Here is a 19,781-nt window from a genome sequence, read left to right on the forward strand (position 1 = left end):
CCCCCCCCCCCCATCAATTTCTGTCATATTAAACTACTTCTGACCAGAACCGTCTTCCAGAAGGCAACTACACCCATGGCAATAGTGGCAAGGGACCTGACTCTAGTCCTGGTTTACGCTCTGAACTACGGAGAAAGCAGGGCAAGGTAACCACGGAAGTCCCGTCCCTCCATGTCGCTGGATAGAAACATTCCAGCACCAGGATTTGCAGAAATAGGTGCCCAGAGTTTGGGATCCTATTCCATACATGTGCTCCTCAGTAAGGGGTCTGACTGGGAGAAGTGGTGAATACCCAGTATCTCCCATGGACTAAAATGGAAACCTACAGAGCTGCAGGCTTCTCTTCAGGCATGGATCATCTGGTGGACACAGCTTTCTCCTTTATATTGCTATATCTCTCCTTTTTCTTTCTTCCTTCCTGCCTGCTGTATTTTTTTTTCTTTCTTTTTCTTCTTTCTCATCCTTGTCAAAAGCTATTTGTAGCTGTGGGAATCATACACGCTTGCGTGCATCATCCTCACCGACACACAAGTTGATCTTGATGGGAACATGCTTCCACCGCATGTTACACTTGGGTTTTTTTTCAACGTGGCATCCAACACACTTGCCTGAACTATCAATCACTGAAACAAATCCCAGAATGGGTGGTGGTGATCAGGATAACACCAAATAATAAAGATGGTGAAATGCCGGAATGTCCATGATACGGTTATGGTGTGCACGTACCACTGTTCATTTGAAAAGGGTTCCCTCATGGATTCTCAAGCCCTGTTTTAGCTGTCTGCTTCTGGATTCGGCTAACTTGGCATTTAAGGTAACCATTCGCTACAAGCAATAGTAGCCAAAGACCTTTAAAGCGTGAAAGTTCAGTAAAAACACCCCCATGTAATTTTTTTATGACCACTGCATTAAACCACAAAAAATTAATTTTAAAAGCTCCTTCCCCCAATCTCTTGCCGTGATTATCGTGGGAGAGAAAGCAATTTGGAACTTGTTTTCCAACTACTAAGCCGATAAAGCAAGAAACCAAAATGTTGGTCCCTCTACAAGCACACAGAAGCTCTACTGCAAGCTAAATTTGTATTTCTGTTTTTTAAGACTGATCAGTGAAAACACCCAAAACTCTCCAGTGCAGCTGCTGAATACCTGTGATGTTCTATAACCCTTTATAGTTTTATTTCTCACCCAGACTCGGTAGGTAAGGCAGGCAATTCAGACTGCTCAGGAAACACTGGAACAGGTTGCCCAGAGAGGTAGTGAAGGCCCCATCCCTGGAAACATTCAAGGCCAGGTTGGACGGGGCTCTGAGCAGCCTGATCTAGTTAGCTGTGTCCCTGCTTCTGCGGGGGGGTTGGACTAGATGACCTCTAGGGGTCCCTTCCAACCCAGAACATTCTATGATTCTATGATTCTATGAAACCCTGGCCGGAGCTGGAACATGGATGATAGGTGCTGGAAGATCTGACGCTCAGAAAACACCCTTCCCATCATTCAGAAACACGGCAACTTTAGCCTTGGGGCTCACTGCCGCAACCAACGTAACAAGCACGAAAGCAAGAGGTGCCTAATAAAAGTAGTTGGTGTGAACTGTATTTCAATAAATGTAAACATACATTTTCCAATTAAGTGTTTTTCTCCCCGGTATTATTAAAATGTGATGAAACTAGGAGTGGCAGGCTGGAAACAAAGAGAAGGAAGCGGTTCTGGAAACAATGTGCAATTAAGTGCTGGAGCTCTCAGCTGAAGGCCTTGCTGTGGGTGCCGAGAGACTTCTTGGGTCCCAAAAACAACTGGGTGGATTTGTGGAACAGGAGCTCTCCCTCTTGCAGAGAGGAGTCTCTGCAGTGCCGCGCTCCCATGCGACCTCCCACACTCAAAGACTTTGGGACTCCTAAGGTTCCCACCACCCCGAACAACACCTGCCTTCGCAAGGGTGGATCTCCTTTGAGAGATTTACGGGGCTGTAGGCAGCACCTTGCACCATGGGGACTACCCGGCACGACACGTGGTCTTGGGTGGGCATCCCTCCCCGGGCTGCAGCTAGCCTATCTTCAGGACACCGTTATTATAACAAATGCACACAGGGCTTGAAGGTTAGGGGCTACCTGCTCTCCACAGCCATGTGATCCCACTATTTCTCCAGAGAAGCCACCTCTGTCCACCAGACCACTGGCTGCCAAGTTTATCACATGAGCTCCTATCTGCTGCACTCCCAGAACTCAGTAACATGCATCTAAGACAGGCCACAGCCGCCCCACCGCTCAGAGGAACAAGGACTTAGTGCCCCTGTGACCAGGGGACACGGTCACGGAGATCACACGAGGGGAAAGCTGGGAGAGATCTCCATCTGCAGCAGCCAACTGAGTCAACATCTCTCTTTCTGTGCCTGTTACGGTGCCAAAGATGATGGAAAGGAGAGCGCGGAGTAAAAGAAAAAGTAACCATTTTGTGTGCACGCAGAGATGTAAGGGGAAAACTAAACTAGATGATGGTCTAAAAAAATATGCACTAAACTAGTTAGGGCTACTAACTAGATGCCCTAACAGGACTTTTCCATCTCTAGTGTCTATGATTCTGTATTTTAAAATAAGGAACATTAAGAACTGTATGTTCATCCTTTTTAAGCTGTACTTTAGGACTGATTAGGAACTGAAACGCAGGGATGAAAGGAGGCATTTCAGCGAACTTATTTTGCATCTCCTGTGTGTTTTTGACCTTAACATCAATGGAGGTGAATTACTGGCTTCCGCTTGTTCCTGGCAGCAAAAGAAAGGACAGGTAATAATATGAAAGTGTTATTACAAGAATAATATGTGGAACTGCAAAGAGATACAGATCTGTAGGTCTTTTCTTTTAGGCAACTTCAATGCAGAGGAATAACTCTGGCTCCTGGTCCAGTAGGGACTTACTTGACTTCTTCCTAATCCAGATCAGGGATGCTGTGGAATGGAAACCTAGCATGCCTCCAAGGCGAAGGCCAGTTATTTCACTGAAAAGACACGTAGCTTTAGGTGGGCTGATTTTCCTCTAGGTTTCCATACCTGGAAGAGGGTTGGATCTGCCAGGAGACTGGAAGACGGGGGAAGGAGGGAGGCTGACCTCTTTCTGCCGAAGTGCTGTGCTGGGGAGGGGCAGCTGTGGGCTTGCAGCAATACGATGCAACAGCAGCCACACGGTGCCTCCCTATTTACATTACAGTTGTATATGCTCAGCTAAAAATAACCTCCTACCTCTGTCCTTCCATCGGTGAGAAAATTAGCTAATGTTTGCACAGAGTCTGAAAATACAAAGTCATCAATATTATAATGACTTCCCAGAGATCCCTGGGAGGAGTACGTAAGCGAGCCAAAGCTAATGATAACAACGCTATTTTTGTATGGCACTTACTCTTTACAACTTACGCTCCCTTGATAATACCCCTGGAAAAGCTCCCTCCTTCCAGAAGTACGTATGCAACCGAACCTTAATTGTAATAGAATACTTTGCGAAGCTGCGCTACACGGGCAGATACATCCCCGCCGCACTCCGGAGTCAAGATATATTTAAGCGCGGCAGCAGCACCACGGTGCCACTGCTCAAAGCAGCATGACGAAATACTGTTCTTTCAACGAGAAGACTAAGCCCTCTTCACGCAGGCAATTTTCTAACGAGTAATGACTGCCGCATGCCTGCTAATAAGGCTAAATGCTTTCATACAGCCACGTCGGGCTGAGGGTGAAGTCACCAGAGACTTGGAGCACGGAGACCCAAGTCCTGGAATCTGCAGGAAACCTAAATTAAACCCCCGTTTCTAATCATATCTCTACGTGACTCGCCCTCCATTCTGGAAGCATCCCTGGTGGGAAACACAGCTGGGGAGTATTTCGGCTGCGATGATGTCAGCCCGCTCCTGATAGGCTTCTCTGTGAGGTGACACTTTGCTGGGTGAGACCCGTGTGCCTGGCCCGGGATTTCACAGCCTCAGACTCGCTTGCTTTCTGCCAGAGGATGGCACTCCACCCCCTGCAAAGGCGCTCTTCCCGCCGCCCAGGACTACAACACATCGCCTGCGTTGACAGATCTGCGAACCAGACATGACACAAATGCTACCTGCTAATTTGTACCTCTTCTGCTGGTGCAGAGACCTGGTGGCCTGGCTGCAGGGGGAGAAATGAGAGCGAGATAAAAATTGCAGATGGGAGATTGCTACTTTTGAAATCTCATTACTCAAGGCACCGGGGCAAATTATAGTAACTGGTCCTGATCCAAGGACGGTTCCTCTCACCACGAAGCCCGAGATGCACCAAAATACAGCTGAGTGGTGGGGAAAAAAAATCATGTCTTTATACTGAAAGCACTGGAGGCCCAGCTTCTATCAGCTGTGCAGATGCACGCGCGTACATGAACAAAACCACACAGGGAACCTGCACGTTTGACATGGGAGAGGGGACGTGTCATGTGGAGCCATTTACCATGTATGCGCAATTGGGGAAGGACGGGCCACAGACTGCTGCGACCGTCAGAAATTTTTCGTGTAATCTGCTCCTCGGTACCGTCACTGTATGTTTTTCTTCTCCAAACTGCCAGCCTGAGGTGCTTTACTACCTGTGTCCACGTCCAAGCTCCTCTCTCCCCCTCTCTCATCCTGGTTCTCCAGCGCTGAGGGTGCAGCATCAGGGCCGCAGACGCTGCAGTTCGCAGCACTCAAACCACACCAAAAGGATTTGCAACAGGATTATTTAAAAAGTGAGTACCTCTAGGAAGCAAAATACTATCCAGTATATCCGAACCGCTCCAGCCTCAACACAGCAGAATCTAAATCGCTCAGAAAGTGGGCAGCATCAGGATAACGCTGTATGATCAATATGTACTCATTCTCAACCTAAAAATACCTTTGGAAAGTCACAAGGTTTCTTCCTACATTGCAAACCAACGAGAAACAAAGGTCAGCAGCACAGCCTGCCTGGCCACCTCGATGGTTTTTCTTTCCAAATTTCCCTTGAACACACAGTTTATGTGGGCCGCGCAGTGTTTAAAGCACCCGCAACCAAAGCCTCAGTAAAAGTCTGTAGTGCATTTCAGTAACTTACGTGTGTGATGGAGCCATTTCCAGGAAATTCACTGCCTTGTGCCCTACCTATCTCTCATGGGTAGGATTTGAGCTGAATTAACCTGAGCTTTCTGGCGTGGAAGATAAAAAACACCTATCAAAATGCAAAATATATCCTCTCATACTGCTTACACCGGTTTATATTTTAATCAAAAAACACGAAGATCACGTAATTCTTCCTGTGGGTTCTCCAGCTATTAGAAAGACCCGTTCTATATCCAAGAGACCACATCTATCATGGGTGTCACCCTGATGGCTCCCCCAGCACAGTGAGGGGGATGATTTTTGGACCAGAGTTGGTCTCACGGATGGATGTGAACGATGAAGAACCAACCCCGCACGGACCCAAAGCGGCTGAGAGATGCTGAGGAAAGCTGTGCCCGGGGGCCATGGGGTGCGCCCCAGTCGTCCCCCCCAACACCCCACCATGCATTGCCATTACCTGTGCTCGATGCTCCCCAACTGCAAACTGTATCACGGCAATGCCTGGGCTATGGCTGTCTTCAATCCTCTCCACAGTGCTGGAGTCTATTTTCAGGTCGTTGCTAATTTCCGCGCTCTGTATGAAGTCTTCTGTTTTCAAGTCCTCTACTTTCTTCAGCTCCCCGTTGGCCAACTGAATGATCGACCCCTTCATGAAGTAGGGGGGCAGTGTGGGAGGTGCGGCGGCGGGGGAAGCGATGGACTGCACGACGGGCAGGTGGATCTGCGCCTGCACCATGGTGGCCTGGTATGCAGGCTGGGTGGTGAGGGGCTCCGCGCTGAAGTTCTCGCTTTTGGGGACGGCGGTGGTGACGAACGTGTGAGGCACTGCTGCAAACTGGGGAGACGACGTGACGATCGCAGGCGCGACTCCTGACGGCTCGACGTCCGCGCCGCCGACCGGTATCAGCAGGGACTGGGTGCCGGGGATCACCAGGTGCTGCGGCAGGCTGCCGGGGTACCCGATGGCTTGCTGCTGACCGCTCAGGTAGCCGATCACCGGCGGCTGGGTCCCGGCGTAGAAGGCTGTCGCCGGCAGCCCGACGGGGAGTTGCTCGGAGGCGCTGTGGGTGGTCTGAATGACGGTGTGAGGGGACAGCGTGGCCACTGCCTTCACCCCCTCATGGCCCAGAGCCTGCTGCGGAGACAAGGCGTAGGACCGGTGGGTTGGCTTTCCTAAGTGCAAGCTTCCCTTGTCGTTGAGGGCTGAGGGAGAGGTCTCACGGTTGGTGGCCTGCTGCACCTCCATGTCTGCCGTGGGTGTGCTGCTGTTGGGGACCACCATGATGGAGGCTCGGACACCTGAGGAATCCCGTGCGCCGTACTCGGCGGGGCTCGAGTGGACCACCACGTGCCTGGTCTCGTAATGATGGGGAGCTGGTTTATTGCCTGCTTTGACTAGACCCATGTCGGCAGAGGGCGAAATGCCGTACCTCCGGCTCTTCTCTATCTCGCCGTTCAGTACCTCCTTGGCCTGCATCGCCTGCAGCCGGCTGCTCTCAGGCTTCTTGGGGGGATCCCTGGTGACGAAGTGGCCCCCCGAGTCGGTGTACTGCACCACCACTTGGGAGGAAGGGCCGAGGGTGAGGGTGTGGGGGATCACTGTCTGATGGGGGTGCAGAGGGACCGGGATGGTTGGAGGAGAGACGTTTCTGACGGTGCTCTGGGAAGAGCTGGAAATGTGGACGTACTGGTTCTGCTGGGTGGGTGGAGGAGACCCGGCGGCGATCAGTCCAGGCGTCCTGACCAGGTGCGGCTCAACTTTGTGGCCCTGCTGGCTTAAGCCGCTCATGCTGGCCAGCAAAGTGGAATAAGCCTCCAGCTGGGAGCGCTGGGATGGAGTGGTCGCAACAGCCGTGGCTGCTGCCACGGCGCTGGTCGCAGAATTGGCCGTTGGGGAAATCAGCTGTGAGGGGATGAATCCGGTGTACGATCCGCTGTACTGGGGCCCGACAAACTGGAAGGTGTGCTGCAGGTGCGTGTACTGCACGGGGGAAACGGGGGTCCCTGACTGGGAGATGGCGGGCGAGTACACCGTGGGAAGAGTGGTGGAGGCTGGAACGGACCTGGGCGCACTCGGTGGGGAATAGTCCAGCCCTGCAGACAGCGACTTGTGCAAACCCTGCTGCAAGCCCACCTCCACCGACGATGTCCCCCCGGGCCGGTGCCGACCCCCCAGGCCGCCCTGGCTGCCAGCTGCGCTGGGGAGCCATGCTAGGTTATCTGCACGGTGGTTTTCGTTTGGCAGGACCGGCTTCACCTCCGAAGGCAGGCTGGTGGCAGGGATTTCTCGCTTCTTAGGTGGCAGGCATTCATTGCTCCGCTCTTGGTTGGATTTCATCTTTCGCCGTCCCCCCTCCACTGTGCTTGCTTCACTGTCTGGCTGGCTCTGATTTCAGTCTGATAAACGGAAAGTCACATTTGATTTCTGCAAGGGATCCAGTGACTTCATGAGGAATCATCTCCCCGTAAGCACGATTCTCCGACGGCTCCTCTGGATTCTGCAACGAGAGGGTGGGCAAGGGAGGGGGGAGTCACACCATCAGCGCTGGGAAATGAGAACAAACGAGCAGACACCCCGAAAGAGCAAGCGAGTAAAAGAAAAACCTCTGGAAGAAACAAAACCAGTCAGGCACTGCCGCTCTTGTGTCAAGGAGCAGTTGACAGCTGCGTTGTAAACCACAGCGAAAATCCTGGGCATGTCTGCTAATGCACCACGAAAACGATTAAAACTTTAGGCAGATTGGAAACTCTCTGGCCATAACTTGCCGCATTTAGCAGTGGTCAATCATTTCCCAAGGCTCACTTTCTCCTTCCTCTGGGAAAGCCCTCCATGTCCCTAAGGTACCCGGTTCGCTCTTCAGGCCTCTCCATCCCCTGCAATGATGACTTAGTCTTCACCCTGCTGCATCCTAAAAAGCATGGGAGCGCGGCAGGGAGCCCCGAGGAACATGCACACACGAAATATTTATGTTAGCAACAAGTAGCTATGAGTGGTGCAGAGGGAAGGTGGTAGGTCGCTCCTGAACCCCAGAACCCCAGAGTCACTTCACATCACATTGGGCTGGGCAGCTGCCCCCATTGTCCCCCCACGCCATGGCTCCTTAGGGGCACACGAGCCCTTCATCTACCAGACTGGCAGTGAACCTCAGCCACGCGATCTGTTCACAGCAGCAGCCCAGAGCCAGAGATGGCTCTGAGCCAGGTTTTTAATGTGTGGCGTTTTTTTTTTTCCCCAGCGCTTTGAACTCCCTCTGCAACCGATACCTCACGCCCAGGCTGATGCCCCCCACCGCAGGCAGGTTGGCCAGAGCCAGGCGCCGGCACCATCTCCATCTCCGCTGGGATCCGATCCCCCTGTTTCTTAGTGACTGCCAGACCAGGGAGGCTGCAGGTACCGCATTCGTGGCCACACGTCCAAACCCTGAGCAAACTCAGCCCTGGGGATGCCTCACCAGGACCACTCGGAAAAGCACGTTTGGGTTTCCTGATCCGAACCAGGAGCTCCCACCACTGTAAAAGCTCATGATTTTATATTGGGCTAATTATGTTGTTGGAGCAAAACAGTTGCTTTCTCTGCTCTGCATCACTTAATACAGTGACTTCAGCTACCCAAAGGCAACAAAGTCTTCCTAACTCTTTCATTATCTGCTATGGAAAATACCATAACTAAATCACATCATGTCTGGAAAAAAGCAAAAGGAGCTGAGAGCCTCCCCCTACCTGCCTGAAACCTGCCTTGCCTTGTCCCGTAACAAACTTTATGGGGAGAGAAACTTTTCCCCAGCCCCTGTCCAGCCACCGCTTGTCATCTGCATTTCTGGCTGGTTTGGAAAATACACAGCAATGGGTGCTGAGAAACCGTGCACCTCGCACAGCCGGCATCCTCACAAGAAAAGCGTGCATTATATGAAAGACAAATGGAGAGAGAAAGAACTAAGAGTGGATGTGAAAGAAGATGGAAATAGGACACAGCCCACTTTAAAGTGAATGCTGAGCAGCACTAATGATACTTACAGCAAGTAATATTCCTTTGGGGGATTTCTTTCCCTGCTGCCTCTCTTCTAATGAACAATAAGCCTGATGTTTGTATGCGTATGCAGTGCTTTGAAGACATACTAGACTAAGATTAAACCTATCTTTAAGAGCACTCTTTACGTTTATGGTCCTCCAAGCTGCTGTAAGCCTGCAGGAAAAGTCCACACCTTCTAATAGTTTGATACAATCGGTCTTAAGTTAATTATTCTGTTGTTTAAATACTGATAAACAGTAATGAAACACCAATAGCCACAGAGCTGGGGGAGGGTGGGTTTGAAGCACTGTTTCAGGGCAGATTCCCTGGCTTTAAGGTGAGAGGGGGACGAAAGGACTCAGGGCAGCTTCAAAGGAGCAAGGCCTATCGATGCCATAAGCATGGCGGCTCAGGGGCAGCCTGGGCCCCCGCCGTATCAGCACGGGTCTTCCCCCTCCTCCCAACAGTTGCTCAGCGTGTCTTGGCAACAGCTAAAATTATTATATTACACATGACTTACAGATTTTTAAGTTCGACTAAAAATAAAATCGCCGAGCTCACATTTGCGCAGTCATCCTTGGTTAACTTTAGCTCACTGTAGCCTTCTGCCCCGGGCAGTCGGCTTTGGCAGGTAGGTCAGCAGCTCCTGGCCGAGGCGGCTGCCCGGGGATGCCCTCGACGCAGGGCCCTCGTCCCGCTCCCTTTGCCACAGGGAGCTTGTGCTGGGCTGGGATCGTCCTTCGATCTCTCGTGGAGATGGCACGTGAGCTGCAAACCCAGAATCTAAATACACTCCCATGGGGAAAGGCTGGGAGCAGAGGGCTGGCCTCTCTGCCTGCAAGAGAGCAGGGAGCTTGTACGTGGGACCAAACGGGGCCAAGTCTCTTTTGCTGCGATGGACAAACCAGGCTCCCCCCAACTAGTTGTTCCAAAAGCCCGAGGCATCGGGGTTCAGTTTCTCCGCATCAAAAGTACTACTCTGAAGCTGTATGAAACCTGGTGAAGCTTCACTCTGCAGGAGCTGAAGCAAAGGTTTTGTTCTGCTAAATAGCATTGAATTGCTGAGTTTTGGGTAACCTCCAAAGACAAAGCTAACATCCTTCAAAGATACCAAATAGTAAATCTTTTGGGGGATTTTTGTGTGTGTGTAAATCTTTCATATGGCTGACTTCATCATCACTGGTAACAAAAGGGCTGCCCAAAATCTCCCGGAGAGCACAGGAGGAATGTACAGGCTTAACTGAGACAAGGGATGAGACAGCTGTAGAGCGGCGATGACTGCCCCACTTTTGCAAGCCCGAGTACTTCACGGTGAGACTTTGAACTCTGTTAACAGACAGAAATGCAAATGTGCAGCATAAACCAGCCTACTTCTACTTCAGGACTTAAAAGTAAAATGGTAATTTTTCAGCATAATTCACGTTCCAGAAACAGCAAAGGTAAGGCAGGACTGATTTTGCTCGGGAAGCAATGAAAGGCAGACAACCCAAACAGAGCGTCTCAAAGGCAAGAGGTACAAGACCTGGTTAAACTGTTCTTCCCTGGCTGTTCCAGAAAGGTGAACGCCTTCTGATGTGCGTTGCACAGCTTGCTATGTGTACGTTTTGGGTTTTATTTTTTGGATCCAAGTCTGACTCGCGAGATCTCCTTTCTCTTTAACTTCAGAGCTGTCGATCACGATTTGCGAGACACGCAAACAAGCAGCAAACACCAGGTGATTGTTTGCTCCTGCTTTGTATGTGTGTGTGTCACACAAGTGCGTGCGTGCGTGCACGCCTGTGTAATTATGGCTGGGAAGGTAAAGGGGACAAAGAGATCAGGGACAGCAGCTGGACTTTGGTATCTCTGGCAGCGAGTCCGCATGGAACATTGCTAAAATGTCTGGACAGACAGTGTCCGCTGGCAGCCTGCCCACACTCGAATTCCTGGAAAGGCTTAAGGCAGAAAAATAATCACTTGGAGGAGTCACCATCTGGGCTTGCTCTGGTCCCAAAGGGATTGCTCACTGGAGCTCAGGATGTGCATTTTTCATGCAAAACTCCAGCGTCTCTCTGCAAGGCACTTTAAACCTCACTATGTCTCCCAAAACCATATTTTTCTATCAATTTCATTAATAAATTTAAAACTCATGAGAGGATACTGGATTATAGCTCAAGGGGCTGACCTCCTTTATTTATCCAGAGTTTGCTGCAGCAAAGGTAAAACCAGCAACACAAGCCCCTGTCCGCACTGTAATCGTATGCTGTGTCCCACCACCCACGACTAAGTCTTGGGGTGCAGAGAAGCGGGGACTCACAAACCACTGCAGCACCTGGCTATGCAAACGGTGGGACTTCCACTGCCTTCCAAAATCAGGCACTTTTTGCAGTCCCATGACGTAGCTAACGCCATTTTCAGGTCTCTAAACCACCTTCAAAAATCCGATACCTCATCATCCCTAGTCCCTGACCTTTCTGCACCTGCTAACAAACTCACGCTGACATTTGCCACCAGGAGCAAGGTCCGGGACCACCCGCTCACTTGCCTTGTTGCATGGAGCAACCACCCAAGGGGGGTAGCTGTCAGCCCCCAACTTCAGGGATACTAAATTCAAACCAGTTGCTTATTGTCAAAAGGCTCCTTTGATCCCAACCCCTAATAAGACACAGATTATTAAGGTTTTTTAACTTTCACCTTCCAGCCCCAGGTATGACCAGTAATTTCTCACATTTACCCATGCAATAAAAACACTGGGTCTATCCTCTGTCAGACACCATTGCCCTGCCTGGCAAGTAGACATCAAGGCAATATTCAAAGAGTACACCAAAAAAACAATCCTCTGAATTGAGCCTGACATATGGCTCTTTATGTCTGGGGTGTTACTGGGCAGAAGCAGCAGCGCAGTCTGATGCTCCTGCCTCAAATTGCCCGCCCATCCCATCACGACGGGACGAGCGGGTAATTTCGGCAGCACTGGAAATCAGTGGGAAGGGAGGACGCTTCGTCCCACCTCTCCCCTCCCCTCCGAGGAGGTAGGGATCTTGCAGGATCAGATTCCGAGTGATTAAAAGACAGACACATTGCAGCTGCATTCTGGCTCTCAGCATGTGCAGCTTGGCGCGTGCCAACAATAGCTATAGGAGTTTATTGTCCAATTCGACCAGTTTTCACAGCACTCTGGCAGGCTTCCCAGAAGGGCCAACTGCAGAGATCCATTAATAAGAAACATGAAAACCCCTAATAAAATTTGAAATTCTCCTCCCAAAACGAAAGGGTATCCTGATCAACACCGCATCTGCAAGACAGGTTGTCCACTGCAGCATCAGCTCTCATCATGCTTCAGGGAATCTGCCACAGCAAATTGCTACAGGTTTCTGCAGAGTGAGCAGCTATTCTGCACGTCCCTCCGCTCCCCGGTCAGATCAGACAGCCTTCACGCAATATAAAAAGCAAGTGATACAAGCAAACCTCAGCGAGCACATCACTGGATGTCAGATGCCCAATGGCTTGACATCCCCATGAGATTTTATGATGCAAGTGTGTATGTACCAGCGTTGACAGAGCAAGATTTAGGAGGAAAAAATAGTGTAAGATACACTCCCGAAAGGACAGACAGATGATGGAGTTCCAGGACAGCCATTCACTCGATGACATTCACAAATGCAGGCAATATAAAGAGATTATCAGAAAGCTACTCCGCTGGTTAACTATCCATTTCTGCTACTTAGCTCCTGAATTTTGAGGATAAGGGGAGATCTGCATGTTCTAAGCAGGGCATGTGCCTCCCATAGTCCTGTTTTACTACAGTTCCACTACAATTAGGTACACATAGTTATTTTGTGTGGTGGGTGCTGGTGAGCTCCACAAGAATACTATGCTGGCGTTAGCCTAAGTTTCAGCTAGGCTAACTGCTGAATTAAGGACATTTGAATTAACTTCCAGAAGTTTGCAGGTTTCTGCCATCAGTTCATCTGGGTGCCATCACCTGGTTCTGCAACAGGGAAGGTGCCCATATTTTCAGCATCTGTAAAAGTCGTGCCGTGCTCTGGATGCACAGCACCCCTTTCCGTGCACCCGTACAGAGACGCAGCTACACGTAAGCCGCGTAGGACTGCAAGTATCACAGGTGATCTGAGTAGATTCACAGCTTCCTACTCATTTATTCCACCTTTTCTTTTTAATACAAAAAAAGTTATTAGCAAAGGTGATCCCTCCTCTTCCAGCATGCTTTGCAGAGAGGAGGTACCACAGAGCGCGGCGCAAGGCATCGGGCAGGCTGGAAGCAAGGAAGCTTTTGCTCCAGGAGCCACAACAAGTCGACCCGGCGGCACGGGCGCCCAAATATCACAACTCAGGCCCCGCTTCTTGCCACTGAAACACACGATGCTGGTTTACAAATAGAAGATTTCTTAAAACAGTAATGGCGGAGGTTATTTGCTTTTATATTGTTTTTTCTTTTAACTTGCCCTTCTGCTGTGTGAGGCCTTTCAGGGTCGAGGTCTCCAGCTTTTCCCTGCAACCCACAAGACCAGAATCTTACTGTCTTAGGTAAAAGCAGATTTTCCCATCTCATCATCTGACACCAGAAACTGGAGTTTTGTGAAACAGCGTCAGGTATCTAGAGACTAGCGATAAAAATGCAAGAGCTTACAATGCTGATTACAGTGAAATTTCTTTGAGGGTGAAGCGCTGGACTCCACAGCCCTCTGCTTCTGCGGAGGAAGGGGGAGAAGGATTTAACTGCTAAGGAAGGGCCCGAGCCCTGAGGCAAAGCCATTTGAGCGTGCACAACCTGATGCACGGCTCTTTCTCTCGGCTGCACAGCAGAAAGTGCACCTCGGCTGACCCTGCGAGAAGCAGCTCTACCTTTGCAGCCACGAAGGGAAGACCTGGGGCTGCTCGGGCCTGGGGTTCCGGCTCAGGCCAACTGCGAGCTGCTCAGTCCTGCAAGGCAGAACTGATCCAGGTGTGACGCTGGAGCACCGTGTTCCAGCAGCACCATGTTTTACCACCGCGCCGCGCTGAAGCCTTCACAACCTGACAGAGGTCTGCCAAACCCCTCTGAAGCCCTGCTCCCGAAAGCCTTGGAGATGGCTGTACCAGGAGCACCAGGACCACCAACTCAAGATGCTCGGGAAGGCAGCATCCCCCTTCACACACCCAGCATGGTGAAGTGAAGTGGCAATGAAGAAGCTGTGGAGCAAACACACACCTTTTAAAGCGCGCCTTCAACCCCACTGACAGCAGGACGGAAAGGTGGATCCCACCCGTGCCCCTCTGCGAGGGGCCAGATCCAGCATCTCACCTTTCATCTCCACACCGCACTGGCTGGTGCCAGCGCAGAGGTTTACAGGACCAGCTTTGTCTTGATATTGCAGCCATCCCCTAGAGGCATTTCTGCAGCTTAAATGAGTGAATAGAGTTCATTTATAAACAAGTATAACACCAAAATTACTTTGTTGATGTTTTTCATTTATCTAAAATGTGCCCAGCTACAAAGGGAGCTGCCTACACAATTTTCCATTGAAAATTTCACGAGTGACTATAAACGTAGCGACACCCACTCGCCGCTCATTTTAACTTGTGACAGAAACTGTCATGCCTGTATGAACACATTTGCACCGCAGATATGTCACACAGGTCTCCTTCCATGTGTCTGAAAATGCTCGCTCATGTTCCCTCCTTCTTCGGCAAAACAAATTAGAGAGACGCCCGGCTTCGCTGCCAGGAGAGATGAATAAGACCCCCACGAAAAATTACAGAAACCGGGGGCGTTTCACCCCTTTGAAGATCCAGCCAGTAACACCAGCAAGCAGCAGCCAGCGCGGAGCAGCCATTTTACAGATAAGCACAGGCGCTTGTGGGGAGGAATGTACCTTTAAGCCAGGCTGATAAGGGGACAGTGTGAGAGAACAGCTTTAGGGGCAGATTTGGAAAGGTCAGCTGCACGATGGATGCCTTTCCTTGGAAACACTCCCTGCAGACTGCTTCTCTAGTAGATTCCACGTGCTAGCAAATTAGACTATAATTAGTCTATCTGTAAAGTGCGAAACGTGAATTGACATTAAATTCCCCTTGAAATGGTTTCCAACACCTCGCCTTCTCTCAGGCTTCATTCAGCAAAGCTTTATAACTTGACGCAATTTTGCATCAGCCCTTGCTCATAGCCCCAGCACACACTTGGTGCCTCGCCGAATCAGGATCACTGACCATCACCACTAACAAAACCGAAACGCCAGCAGCTCGCCCCAGCCTCCAGGCAGGCAGCACGCTCCCCCAGCGCTGCAGAGGGCTGAGAGCGAGTTCAGCATCCCTCCCAGCCACCTCTCGGCTCTTTCTTTCTCTAATTCACTCCTTCATTCATTCATTCATTCATTTTTTACTTCTTCATTCAGGGTCAGCTATGTTTGGGTGTGCCCCACGCAGACCCTCAACCCGGCAATCGCAACACAGGCAACATCGTAGGGGTCAGTGCACATATGAGTGCACGTGGGCACAAAAAAAAACCAGACCAACTCTCCTGCATCTCGTCCCCCTGTAAGATGCCTGTCCTGGCCCTGCGGCCCACAAAACCGAGCGACTAGTTACTCTTCCTGACTCAGCTTTTTAGGGAGCCTCTCTCCTGCTCCATGGGGAGCGCGGCAGGCAGATAAAAAGGGCACGGAGAGCCAAATCCATCACCAGTGGCACTTGACTTGAGGCCAGAGCAGCGAGGGTGAGATCGCTCCGACTGTTCTATCTGACAAGGCCACACAGAAAGCAATTAAAAGAAAATGAAATAACACAGGTTTATAACAACATAGCAGGCTCCGTAGTCACAGGCTCCGGTTGCAATTAAAAAATCCACCCGTTCCAACTAAGAATGCAAATCATCAGCGTTGCTCTCAAGCAGGGAACGTTGACAAATGAAGGCGGTGTGCTAACAGGCAGTGCCAGTACTCTTTAATTTAAGTATGTGAGAAACAAAGGTATGTACCATCCAGGACTGCCAGAAAGAACTCACTTTAAACAGCAATCAGAAAGAACTGGAAGGGTTTAAAAATTACTCTTCTTGCAAAAAAACAGACATAAGAAAACCTTTTGCTCCCCTTCTCCCAGCCAACTGAAGAAGGAACGAGAAAATGAAAATCACCCAGCTCCCATAAAGGTTATTTATATAGGAGTTTTGAACTCAGGAACTAAAAAAAATTCCTCCATTGGACATGTGGGTCCAGTGAACCACAGCTTGAAAATCCGAATGGATCTTTCGTCAAAGCCACTGAGCCACGAACATGTTTTCTCACCGCTGTGATCACTTCTGTGAAAGCATCTTACCCATCTGCCACTGGAAATCCACGGCGCCGAAGACAAGTGACTCCCCGACACCAGTGAAATGGACAAAAGGATGACTAGCTACCTGCAGCTGGTTTCAATCGAAAAGCCGAGTAATTATTGCAGCCCTCTCCTGTGGCTCATATGGAGCGCAGCATGGAGCTGTAAAGCGTTATGCAAGTCTAATGTGCTGCCAGATCTCTTCGAGCAGGCAGCAGCCAAGTCGCTCCCTCCCACCATTGGCTCAGCTTCATTAACTTAATCAGGTATTCATTCATTCATTCACTCACTCATTCAAAAAAAAAAAAAAAAAAAAAATTACACTAAAGCTAGCAAATAGCCAGTGCCATGCACACACAAGGAGTATGCTCGCATCAGCCACCAGGGCTGGAAGAAAAAGGGTAATCTAACATCCCTCCCGCTTTGACAAGGGCGTTAGTTTTTCGCGCAGCCGGGTGCACACGCACCTTTGCGACAACCTCCCCAAAAGCATGGAAGGCTCGGGAGCTGTGGTGGGGGCAGATGCCAGCTCTGGAGACCGTGGAATTGAGAGCAGCCCTCTAACTCAGTGCAGCCAGCAAGCAGTGGAGTAGAGTACTTCCCCAGAGCAACGGACTAATTAATTAATTTGATTATTTAGGGGGAAAAAAAGGAATTGTGGCAGATCAACTCAACTCATTTTGCTGCAAGGTTCCTACCCTTTCTTTCACACATACCGCATACGTTGCACAGCTTAATCCAGACAGAAGGGAACAAAGCAGAACAGAAGGAAAAGGAAAAAAAAAAGAAAAAAAAGAAAAAAGAAAAAATAGGGGAAGCATCACACAACTAATAAGAGCAACTGGTAATGGAAAGCCCTGTTTGACCCTTGTATCTGTAAACATAAGACTTCCTACAGACGTGTAGCATTCAAGCATCAAATAAGAGTCCCCTCCCTTGCACAGCTCTTGCACTTGTTTTTCTTAGTCTTTACGTGTAAGTTTGCAAAGAACGTTATTTCTTCCCTCTAGCTGTCATCAGGATGACTTTCGCTGCATTTTTTTTTTTTTCCCAGCAAGCTACAAGAAAGAAAGCTGCTTTATGACTATTGCAAAAAGCAGGCCTTGAGAGTCAGCTCTCACTTTACTGTGAAGAGTTTCATGCAGTGAGCCGGGCTGGGCGTTAAGGACAGGGGAGAGGTGCTGCATTCCCCACAGCGGAAGCTGAGCAATGGCGTGAAAGCAGTCAGCATCTCTCCCCTTGTCTCATTCTGCCCCGTGAGAAAAAATACCAGATGGCAGGTTACTCCAAGCAAGTCCATAACAGTAACATAGAAATACCAAGCACCACAACTATTTCAAAATAGTGCTTATGGTTACACAAAGAAAACTACACACCCTGGTGCAAAACCTCAGCCACAGACCTGGCCGACGTGCCCCAAGAGCACCCACGCTCCCCACCTTCGTCCAGTGATGCACATCAGACCTCACAAGCCTCCATCTTCTGTTATCATGGAGAGCGCAAATCTTCCCTGCAGGAACTTCCACTGCCTCTTCTCTAGCTAGCTTCCAAGTCGCTATTTCTCTTCAGACAAAAAACCCCAAACCTGATCTTCTACGGCCACTGCCACAAACCACGATACAAATGGCAAATCAGACAAAGACTTTTGAAAAGTGTTATTAATGCAAGGCCAACATTTAGCTAAAGGTCTGCAGTTCAGATGCACTTAGCAAAAGCATGTGAAAGACCCCAAACCAACTCCTGTTACTCTGATTCCTCCTCTGACCGTACCACAGAAGCCCACGGTTAACTCTTGGATCCCTTCTTGGATTTCTCTGTAGGTGGATGCACTGAAGAGCACCTAAGCACCTAGCAGACAAGCAAACACACAACTTCTGGGGAACCAGCTGTTGATACATGTAAGGAGTACAAGAGAACGTTACGTACTGCAGCTCATCAGTGAGTGAACGGCGAAGTACAGCTGAACACTGCTTCTTCGACTGCTACATGACAGCACGTAGGATTTGCTGACTAGAAAACAAGAACTACTCAAGATGCTTTTACTGCATTAACGGAATTAAAAAAGAGAAAGAGATGAAAAGGTGCCTGAAGGCGACACGATTCTTAGTCCTTGGCCTTCTGCACTCCAAAGTGTGTAGGACATCAGCCAAGCAGCCTCAAAGTACTCTACGCTCAAGTCAGCCTTCTTCACCAGAAGTTCAATCTCACACTAAGGGCCTTTAAATTATCCAAGCACTTAAGCACTGTGTCTCTTTCATGATCTTCATCTCAATCTCTAACTCTTCTCTGAATGGGGTCCAAAGCTTGGAGGTTCCTCCTCCTCTTTTCACTTCACCTCCCTTCTCTTGCATCCCTGACACCACTGCTTCATTCAAGACACAATGTGAGTCCTTCCTCCTCTGTCCATGCCACCCATCTTAGCCTCCCCTCTCCTGCTTAAACAACTGCTCGAGCCTTTTTGCCTTGCATCAAGGTAACAAACTGCTGTGAGATTCCATCGTCTGAGCCTCTCCTCCATAGCTGGGAGCACCCAGCGAGGTGTGATTTCTGACACAATAAGTAGCTGCAGGAGTTTTAAAGCGGGCCGTCAGAAGAAGGACGAGAACGTAACAGAGCAGGAGAAGAAAACCAGCCCAGGAACGCTATGAGTATCTTACCCCAAATGATCCGAACTTGGGTAGAGGTTCTAGTTTGGTCTAGATAAATAAAAGGGATGTGGTTTGAGCAATTCTGGTTCTTTATATGAATCATTTCACTTCTCCCTCTGAAAGAATCATTAGAAGAACGTGGGGTTTCATGATTCAAGGTAGGAGAATGAGAAGGCAATATTTCAGCACTGTGAAATGAGGCTTGCGTGTCTAACCGCACCGCCAGCTCAGAGTTCACTTCTCACAAGTGTCAAGTATATTTTCCCTTCTGTATCTCTGCAAGCCCCAGTTCTGTCTGTTGCCATCACTCATGGGATTTACCTAAGCCCTGAAACAGCAGAAAAAAATAATCTTTTTTGCTGGAGAAACAGAATCACGTCTCAAGCACACACGCTGAAAAATTCAAATTATACATATAATTTATTGTAGCTCCATTCATCCGCCTGGTGTCGACAGTATAAATACAAATGATGCCCATAACAAAACGCTGAACTGCGGTCCAATGTATTCAGTGGTATTTCTTTGAGATTTCCACTCGCTTTTTCCGTTTCCCTGCTCGCATTCCTCACACTTCAGCATATTCAAGCAGCTGCCTGTTTATACACACACAGCCTGGAACAGAAATGTTGATTCCTTCTTCATCAAAGCTGGTGGCTTTAGCTGTACCCACTGGTCTGAACTATGAAGTGGGGCAGAGGCAATCAGAAGCTAGGGGGTCGTTTAAAATCTGTTATCTGACGATTCAGCTACAAAGGGGGAC

The 19,781-nt window shown here is 49.5% G+C and overlaps 1 protein-coding gene across 7 annotated transcripts in view; it reads right to left on the reverse strand.

The window, feature by feature from the left end:
- ATXN1 (ataxin 1) overlaps positions 1-19,781 on the reverse strand; it is a 228,012-nt gene that overhangs the window by 3,936 nt on the left and 204,295 nt on the right. For all 7 annotated transcript variants that reach the window (XM_035893514.1, XM_035893509.1, XM_035893510.1 and 4 more), the window contains one exon: positions 5,532-7,572. In XM_035893514.1, coding sequence (XP_035749407.1) covers positions 5,532-7,412 — 1,881 coding nt within the window. In that variant the 5' untranslated portion in view covers positions 7,413-7,572. The remainder of the gene's footprint in view (positions 1-5,531; positions 7,573-19,781) is intronic.

This window comes from Egretta garzetta, unplaced genomic scaffold (assembly GCF_000687185.1).
Source record: "Egretta garzetta isolate BGI_Z169 unplaced genomic scaffold, ASM68718v1 scaffold14, whole genome shotgun sequence".
Classification (NCBI taxonomy): Eukaryota; Metazoa; Chordata; class Aves; order Pelecaniformes; family Ardeidae; genus Egretta; species Egretta garzetta.